Genomic DNA, 10,000 nt, shown 5'->3' on the forward strand with positions numbered 1-10,000 from the left:
ACGGGGGGCAGAGGGAAGGGCAACGCCCGGGCTGGGGGACACTGGTGGGGGATCAGAGGAGGAGGAGTAAGTCAAAGGGGTGCCAGAAGGAGCTGGAGGAGGAGCCGGGGAGAGAGTGAAGACAGGGCTGTAGGGAGTGGGCGTGGCCTCTGTTATCAGTTCATCCAGGGGAAGGAAGGAGGGAAGGAGGACAAGCGAGGAGCAGAGGGAGGAGCAGAGAGAGGAGCAGGAGGGAGGAGCAGAGGGAGGAGCAGGAAGGAGATGTAAATAAAAATCAGGGGAAGCAAAGGAGAGAGGAGCAGATGAGGAAGGTAGAAGACAAGAAGGAAGAGAAGGAGGAAGAAGAGTGATGAAGATCACAAGCGAGAAGGAAATGCAGCATCTGAAATGTTTATCTGAAATCAGCTGACAGCTGTGGTGGAAATGTTCTGACTTAGATTTTCATATATTTCCTCGCGTGTTTTCCTTCCTTCCTGAGAAGGTCATGAAGAACTTCCGCTTGGTCCCACAGACTGACTGATTTCCAGACATAGCAGTGTGTAGATCTGACATGTTCAGACTACAGACACAGATTAGTTCCAACGCTCTCTTCCCGGCAGAAGGTTGCCGCTAACAACAGACATTTCTAGTTGAGAATAACATAGATCAGGGCGACAACCAACGCCTTCATGCGAGGGTAAAAGGACGGTTCGGCCCGGGAACCTCTGGACTGTCTCTCCAAACTGCAGTTTGTACTATTCTGTACTTTATTTTCTGTTTTTGTCATCTTTTCCCTTCAGAACCAGACTCCTCGTCATCAACAGACTTTTTTCCACAACATAACCATCAACTAAATGTCCAGAGCGGGACGTAGCGACACCAAGAGAGACCTTTCTGTCCACATGGAGACATGTTGGACCTCCATCTGTTGGTTTCCTTATAGCTGCTGTTATGAACTGATGTTTTCCTCTCTGTCTCTAAGGCGTCTGGAGATGGCGTCGCCGTGATTTGACACTGTATAAATAAAGCTGAATTGAATTAAACCTTTCAAGACCAATGCTGATGGAACACAATGCTAAACCCTCTGTTCCAACTTTTACAGATATGTTTCTGCATCACATTAATGTCACGTCAAATTATAAAACGTCTCAGTTTAATCCTTATGAAAATAATAATCAATTATGAAACAGCAACAACAATAAAAACAATCCTGCATGTTTGTACAATAACATCAAATTAGAAAGAGAATTGCAGAAATTAATGATTAATCTTTCCTTTTTTCTTGTTTTTGGACACATAATGATTACATCGAGGAATACCAGCAATTTTCCTCTTTACTTCTGCTGTCAAGCACTGCTTCCAAACTAGTCACCACGTGGTGAGGTTTAGGCATGAAAAACTCCTTGTTACTTTAGGAAATTATCTCATTTATGTTTAAATGATTTAATTAGCTTTTAAAATCTTTATCAGAAACAAAGAAAACCTGCCAATGAGCTGATTCCTCCATCACCTTAACAGCTCGTTGCCATGGCAACAGCACAGTTATGTCCAGGGTTAAGGGACTGAAGGCATTTTGGACCAAAAGGTTTTGAAGTGGCCAAAGTGGATTTATTCCATTTCCAATCTCTTCTACATACCTCACAAGCATAACTCCTTTGGCTGGTCATATCTCCTCCAGCAAACACCTCAAGAAGCCTTCTGACCTGTCCCTCTGACACCAGCAAGCCTGCTGGATGAAGTTCAGCCCAGTATCCATCACCACAGCCGGGCCAAGACCCTGTCCATTTGTCCTCCATGGACTCCTTTCCAAAGGGACTGGAAGTGGACAACTTTTCATTGGCCCCAAAATCTCAATGAAAAGTTTAGATAAGTGGACACCTGTAGCCAATGGCATGGGGTTGGAAATGGACACCTTGTCCAGTGGTTCTGGTTCTGTTCCCACACGTCTTCAAACGAGGGACGGGAAGCGGGTTCAGGTTCACGACTCTCGGTGAAGGTGTGGCGGTTTGTATGTGATCAGCGGATGCTTCTTCGTGTGATGATGAGTATTTCCAGCTGGATCCCGTAAGCCACAGGACGTCAACGCTGACATGAGGACATCTGTTTGTCCCGGGGTCAGGGTTCTTATTTCTGATGAAACATGAGTTCAGGTCTCATTCTGAGAAGCTGCCTGACTGATCGTGTAACAGCAGCACTTTGCTTTCCAGCTCTGAGCTCCATCACCGGCTGTTTCCAAAGGAAACATGGCAGATTCAGCAAAAGACCAAAAGAAGAGGAAGACGAGTCCCCATCAGAGACGTGAGAGAGGAGACTGGACGGAAGTAGGAGCATGTGGAGGCGCATTTCCTGTGGCGACCTGAAAATGGCCACCTTCCTCCAGCCAAGCAGCAGACGACTTTGTGAATGTAGAAGTGCAGATGGGGGCTGGTGACGCGACATTAGAAACTTCAGGATGTTCCATTGTTTTTTAGATAGGATGAAGCACGTTGTCTTTTTCTTTCCTAAAGCAGTAACAGTTCTGTCACCTGCAGCAACATCTCCAGACTCGCCCTCCTTCATCACCTACTGCGGTGGAAATGCCAAAATTCCCCCCAGCATCAGAACCAATCACATTTCTTGGAGTTCGTAGGACTTTCCAAATGCAAACAAAAAGGCAGGAGATGAAATGTTTTAATTTCTTCATAACGATCTCACTGATTTAACTATGAGTCAATGAACTTCATACGCATACATAACTGCATGTTATTTTTGTGTTGCTGATCATTTTAAATGAAACCCGCTGACTCTGGGATTGCTTTATATTCTGACTGAAATGATCATTTCATCTTCCGAAGATGGATTTACGACTAATAACGCAGGACGTAGGACACTGTAAAACCAGCAAAGCGCTGTGTTGAATGATTTTCTCACTCGATTGAATGGACTTTATCAGTTATCAGCCCATTCATGCGGGCCAGTTGGACATAATAATTGATCCATATCATTGATCAGCAGCATTAATACAGGAAGACTCCTGTCCTGACCTTAAATCCTCATAGTTTTGGTGCATTTTCAGGAAAAATGTGTTATGGACGCTGCTATGCGGTTGCTATGGATGCTGCTATGCGGTTGCTATAGATACTGCTATGTGTGCTATGGACGCTGCTATGCGGTTGCTATAGATACTGCTATGTGTGCTATGGACGCTGCTATGCGGTTGCTATAGATACTGCTATGTGTGCTATGGACGCTGCTATGCGGTTGCTATAGATACTGCTATGTGTGCTATGGACGCTGCTATGCGGTTGCTATAGATACTGCTATGTGTGCTATGGACGCTGCTATGCGGTTGCTATAGATACTGCTATGTGTGCTATGGATGCTGCTATGCGGTTGCTATAGATACTGCTATGTGTGCTATGGACGCTGCTATGCGGTTGCTATAGATACTGCTATGTGTGCTATGGATGCTGCTATGCGGTTGCTATAGATACTGCTATGTGTGCTATGGATGCTGCTATGCGGTTGCTATAGATACTGCTATGTGTGCTATGGACGCTGCTATGCGGTTGCTATAGATACTGCTATGTGTGCTATGGATGCTGCTATGCGGTTTCTATAGATACTGCTATGTGTGCTATGGACGCTGCTATGCGGTTGCTATAGATACTGCTATGTGTGCTATGGACGCTGCTATGCGGTTGCTATAGATACTGCTATGTGTGCTATGGACGCTGCTATGCGGTTGCTATAGATACTGCTATGTGTGCTATGGATGCTGCTATGCGGTTTCTATAGATACTGCTATGTGTGCTATGGACGCTGCTATGCGGTTGCTATAGATACTGCTATGTGTGCTATGGACGCTGCTATGCGGTTGCTATAGATACTGCTATGTGTGCTATGGATGCTGCTATGCGGTTTCTATAGATACTGCTATGTGTGCTATGGACGCTGCTATGCGGTTTCTATAGATACTGCTATGTGTTTGCTATGGACGCTGCTATGTGGTTGCTATGGACACTGCTATGTGGTTGCTATGGATACTGCTATGTGGTTGCTCTGGATACTGCTATGTGGTTGCTATGGATACTGCTATGCGGTTGCTATAGATACTGCTATGTGTTTGCTATGGACGCTGCTATGTGGTTGCTATGGATACTGCTATGTGGTTGCTCTGGATACTGCTATGTGGTTGCTATGGATACTGCTATGCGGTTGCTATAGATACTGCTATGTGTTTGCTATGGACGCTGCTATGTGGTTGCTATGGACACTGCTATGTGGTTGCTATGGATACTGCTATGTGGTTGCTATGGATACTGCTATGTGGTTGCTTTGGACACAGCTACTTGCATGGTGCATTCCAATTCTCTTTTGATCCCTCAGCTGAGAATGATCTTTGTTCCATTTTAAATTTCCGTCCACCAGCAGTATGACATGTGTAATGACATGTCTTTTAATACAGGAGGTTTTTCCTTCCTTCCTTTTTTGCCTTTTTTTTTTTTTGTCCATTTTTGAGTTGATGTTCTTTCTATCTTACTAATGTGAACGTCCATGGGGGCAGATCCTATTCGGCCATTTTTATTATTCTGCCAAACTTTGGCGCGTTTCTCCTCCTCCACCGTTAAACTTACTTCAACCGTTCACATCTCAAACCCTGCAGCTCCTTCGGGAGATGTGTGCTATGACTTTTGTCATTTCAAATCTTTGTAGTTTTTTAGATATTTAACATTTTGCAAACATTAATTCAGCCTTGTGATTGGATGAAAGTCCTTCAAACCAAATGTGCATAATGAGCTGAAAACTGCTTCAACAGGGTTTCAGAGCTCTGCACCAGTTTGCAGTGTCCAGTTCATAAAGTTCCCGTCCCCATTGTCTTTCCTGCTAAATGTTGGGCACGCTACTCCTCCTACACCTTTTGCCTCACTTCAACCATTCAAATATCAAACTGTTCAGCTCATTCAGGAGATATGTGCTGTGACTTTTGGTCTTTCTAACATGTAAACTTTTCAAGTTATTCACGTTATTGCCAAATGTTATAATCCTCTCCAGTGATTGGACATAATGGAATTCAGCTCAGTGATTAGTCTTTTTCCAAGGTGTGTAAGCGTTCTAGTGGTGTAGTGAGTAAAGTCAGTGTGCTTCAATGCAGAAGTTCACAGGTTCAAATCCCAATGTTTGGCAATCAATAAAAATGTTGGTTGTGTTGTTTTTTTTTTTTGTTGTTTTTTTTTGCAATTTCATTTCAATCATTCAGCATAGTTCAATAAAAATTCACATTTGCTATTCTTTCAATAATAGCTGGTTCTACTTTTAAATTGTATTTTCTATATAATGATAAAAACATCAATATTTAATATTTACACAGGTCTTTATGGACCATGTCCACATTAAAAGTTGCTTTGCTTTTATTTTATTTTATTTATTCAACCAAGCAGGACTGCATTAAAACACAGCGGTGCATCGTTCAGTTACCTTTACATAAGCCGTGCTCTGATGTTTTATGTCCAGTTTAAAAACTGCATACTACTGCTTTCTGTCAACAAGTTTTCCATTCTGATTTCACTTCATTAAAACTTCTGTCGTTTTATTGCGGCCTATAGGTGTGCATAGGGTTAGGGTTAGGCATGTGCTGGACTGTGATGTAACCCTGACAGACCTGTGGGCTGTGTCCTGACCTTAAACACAAAACTATGAATGTTGCAGATTGTGAATAATAAAAGTCTAAAGGTGGTTCGATTTGGGAATATACTTCCCACAACGCTGAAGGGAAAAAATACAAAGGCTGATTGTGTTAACCAGGTCTTCTATGTGCACTGAAGCTGAAGCTCTGAAGGTCTTTTGTCAATCAAGTGAAAACAATAAATAAATATATATGTGCTGATAAAAGGTAAACATGATGGTTCATTTGAGATATATAAACTATTATGACATAAAATGGTTGCTGCCTGGTCAAGCCGTTGGAAGAACAGTTTCTTAAATGACATTCAGATTGCACAGCCAAACTAGCCGTTACTTAGCAACTAAATATGTGGAGACAAAAAGTATGTTCCAGCTGAATCAACTGCTTCAGGCACTTCATGGACTCTCCTAGGTTTGCCATCCTGGTTCGATCCCCATTCACTTCATGGACTCTCCTAGGTTTGACGTCCTGGTTCGATCCCCATTCACCTCCTGGACTCTCCTTGGTTTGACGTCCTGGTTCGATCCCTATTCACCTCCTGGACTCTCCTTGGTTTGATGTCCTGGTTCGATCCCCATTTACTTCGTGGACTCTCCTAGGTTTGCCATCCTGGTTCGATCCCCATTCACTTCATGGACTCTCCTAGGTTTGACGTCCTGGTTCGATCCCCATTCACCTCCTGGACTCTCCTTGGTTTGACGTCCTGGTTCGATCCCCATTTACTTCGTGGACTCTCCTAGGTTTGCCATCCTGGTTCGATCCCCATTCGCTTCATGGACTCTCCTAGGTTTGACGTCCTGGTTCGATCCCCATTCACTTCATGGACTCTCCTAGGTTTGCCATCCTGGTTCGATCCCCATTCACCTCCTGGACTCTCCTAGGTTTGACGTCCTGGTTCGATCCCCATTCACTTCGTGGACTCTCCTTGGTTTGACGTCCTGGTTCGATCCCCATTCACCTCCTGGACTCTGTTCGGTTTGACTTCCTGGTTCGATCCTCATTCACCTCGTGGACTCTCCTAGGTTTGACGTCGTGGTTTTGACCCCTTGCCTGTCTTCTGGATCACCCCTTTAAGCTCGCCATCAGCTTGGCGAGATCATCGTTCGTCACCGTTTGTGAATAAACTCGTTCTAAATCTGATCTGTCTTGAGGAGTCCTAGGTTATACCAGGCCTCAAGTTGGGGCATGAAGAGCCTGGTGGCTAAGCCCTTGCTATGGGGCCCAGTTGGGCTCAGTCTGATAAGGCAACACGCCCCTCCAACCCCGCTTTGGGCTCGCCATCCACAGGCTTGGCAGTATATGTTAGAAGCGGAAGGCGGGAACCCTGGCGGTCCGATCCTTGAAACTGAGCTGGTGGGCGAGGTTGAGCGGTGCCAACTTGATGTAGTTGGACTCACCTCAGTGTTTGGGCTCTGGAACCATTCTTCTCGAAGGGCTGGACCTGCTTCCACTCCGGAGTTGTTCCCGGTGAGAAGGGCCGAGCAGGTGTGGGAAAATGTTTCATCAGTTTAACACGAAAAGAACTTTTATTTGGTATTAAAGAGGAATTAAACCTCCGCTGTAAGCGTAGGCATCGTGTCCACACCAGGGGTGTGTTTCCTAGACTCGTGTGTCTACTTTCCCACCACTTCATTTCAGCCTGGTGTGACTGGGAGGAATTTCAATAAATCCAGCGTTCCCCAGTGCTTTCATCCTTGTCAAGGCATTCGCCTGCCGCCGCTTCTCGCTGCCGCTTCTCGCCGCCTGCTAAGGATTGACAGATTGTTGCCACACTTGGTTTGTTCCGTTCTGCGGGAGGTTTCTCTCTGTTTTAGGGTCAGAATAGTTCATCCTGTCAGCGAGGAAAGAAACATAAGCTGCAGCAGGGCGTGAAGAGATGCACGATGAGGAGCAAGAGGTGAAGTCAAGCAACACAGGAGGAAGGAGGATGGAAAAAAGAGATGGATTAAGAACTGTTTGTTGCATGGCAACTGAAATAATACATGGAAATGTTTGGAGATTTTATAGAAAAGACTTCCATGAATAATGGCTCAGGTTACGATCAGTTTCTCCTCAGTTGATAAAAAGTCCAACATGTTCAGCTTCCACCGTCTGAAGTCAGATTTCCACGCTGTGTTCTAGAACCAGAAGCCCTGCGATGGGATGTTTCCGTTTCGCCACGGTGGCGCCGGTTGCCTTCACACACCTCACTCTCATAGGAAGAAATGATTTGCTGAGCTTTGGATGAAAAGTCTGCAATAATATAGAAATTAGTTCAGAAACCTTTTATTTCCGATCTTATGATGGGACAAACGAGCGTCTGAGGACCGCCTTAAAGCGACAGCTTAGAAACTGAACAGTGGACATTAAACATATTCATATTCCTGCTTTGTGATGTTTAAGACTTTTTGGATGTGTGAAAGCAGCCAGACGATACATGATGACTGAACTACACAAGCAGCTCGGCAACACCAATGAAACTCTGGAAAATGCCATGGAGGAATAAGATTTGTTCCAGAAACTCCAAGCAAAACTTTTTAAAACTCAAGCAAAAAACAACAATTAAAACCAAAACTTTCCAAAACTTAAGCAAAATAAATGATCTCAAAATCAAAAATGATCAATCATCATGAAAACTATTAGGCTTTTATTTAGTTAAATTGAGTAGTTTTGTTTACAGTTCCCTCTTCCTCTTTCTCTCTTCTCGCTATTTTGGTTGCCCTTCACAGTCTTTGGGTTTGATTCACGATTATTTGGTTTCATTTCTGACACAAACCTTTCATGGGCGGGCTCTGTCAGGGGCGCATTCCGATTGGCTGGTGAGTCTTGGAGTGAGAAGAGCGAGAAGCGAGAAAGAGGAAGAGGAAACTGCAATCAAAACTACTCAATTTAACTAAATAAAAGCCTAATAGTTTTCATGATGATTGATCATTTTTGATTTTGAGATCATTTATTTTGCTTGAGTTTTAAAAAGTTTTGCTTGGAGATTCTGAAACAAATCTGATTCCATAAATCTGAGGGCCAAATAGAGGAAATAAAAAATAAAAATAAAAGTAATACACGTAGAGACTCGCGCTGAAGAATCTGTGTGGAAACAATGTCAAACGACCCGCAAAACCTACAGAAACGGAGGATCCTGGGGGGAGAGACAACTTGCTTCAACGTAAAGGACGGAGCAGACTTATCTGACTGACACTTTTCCCAACTTCTGGACGTTTGTCAGAACCCCATCCTGATGGAAGAACTCGCCCCCCATGCCACGCCACGTCCCACACACCATGCCTGCCGCTGCCCCGCTATTATGCTAATCTGTTTAAACCGAGATAAATAAAGTTTATCTTAGCAAGATGACTTGAGTTCACTTTCCTGTCGATTTAAAATGATTGCTCTCTCTGAAATGAGAGGGCTGCAGATTCTGCAATCCAAGGAAATGATGTGTATCATAAGCCGCCTAGGAAAGAGAGGCGGAGTGTTGACTGCAATATGAAATACAAAACGATGAAATCAACATGTGTTGCCATGGAGGGAGTTTTGGAAAGTGTTGCGGCTGAAAGGCGAGAATGTGACCTGTATGCTTCTACAGAGCACAAGGTTGGAAGGTTTACTTGTTAAGCAACCATAAAACCCTCTGAATGGGCGCAGACTTCCTAAATGCATGTTCCTGTTTACCAGTCACTGAAGGTGAGATGAATACAAAACATGAAAACAGACAAACAACCGTTAGAAGAAACGCTGAGAAGGATCGTTATCACCATGGAAACGCTGCATGAAGGCCGACATGTGAAGCAGCATGTGATCCCAACCAATCATCACAACGATGATTGGTCCGGTCTACACGACCTCCACCGTCCGGTCCGGTCCGGTCTGGTCCGGTCTACACGACCTCCACCGTCCAGTCCGGTCTGGTCCGGTCTGGTCCGGTCTACACGACCTCCACCGTCCGGTCCGGTCCGGTCTGGTCCGGTCTACACGACCTCCACCGTCCAGTCCGGTCTGGTCCGGTCTGGTCCGGTCTACACGACCTCCACCGTCCAGTCCGGTCTGGTCCGGTCTGGTCCGGTCTACACGACCTCCACCGTCCGGTCCGGTCCGGTCTGGTCCGGTCTACACGACCTCCACCGTCCAGTCCGGTCTGGTCCGGTCTGGTCCGGTCTACACGACCTCCACCGTCCGGTCCGGTCCGGTCTGGTCCGGTCTACACGACCTCCACCGTCCAGTCCGGTCTGGTCCGGTCTGGTCCGGTCTACACGACCTCCACCGTCCGGTCCGGTCCGGTCTGGTCCGGTCTACACGACCTCCACCGTCCAGTCCGGTCTGGTCCGGTCTGGTCCGGTCTACACGACCTCCACCGTCCGGTCCGGTCTGGTCCGGTCCGGT

The 10,000-nt window shown here is 45.4% G+C and overlaps 1 protein-coding gene across 1 annotated transcript in view; it reads right to left on the minus strand.

Annotated features, from left to right (window-relative positions):
- The window catches only part of dcc (DCC netrin 1 receptor), a gene marked incomplete at both ends in the record, with an annotated part of 355,940 nt that overhangs the window by 177,653 nt on the left and 168,287 nt on the right, over positions 1–10,000 (minus strand). Inside the window, one exon of the mRNA XM_079256415.1 lies at positions 1–149. This exon is cut by the window's left edge and continues 119 nt beyond it. Within this exon, the coding sequence (XP_079112541.1) occupies positions 1–149 (149 nt within the window). The remainder of the gene's footprint in view (positions 150–10,000) is intronic.

The sequence above is a fragment of the Telmatherina bonti genome (assembly GCF_933228915.1).
Source record: "Telmatherina bonti genome assembly, chromosome: 17".
NCBI lineage: Eukaryota > Metazoa > Chordata > Actinopteri > Atheriniformes > Telmatherinidae > Telmatherina > Telmatherina bonti.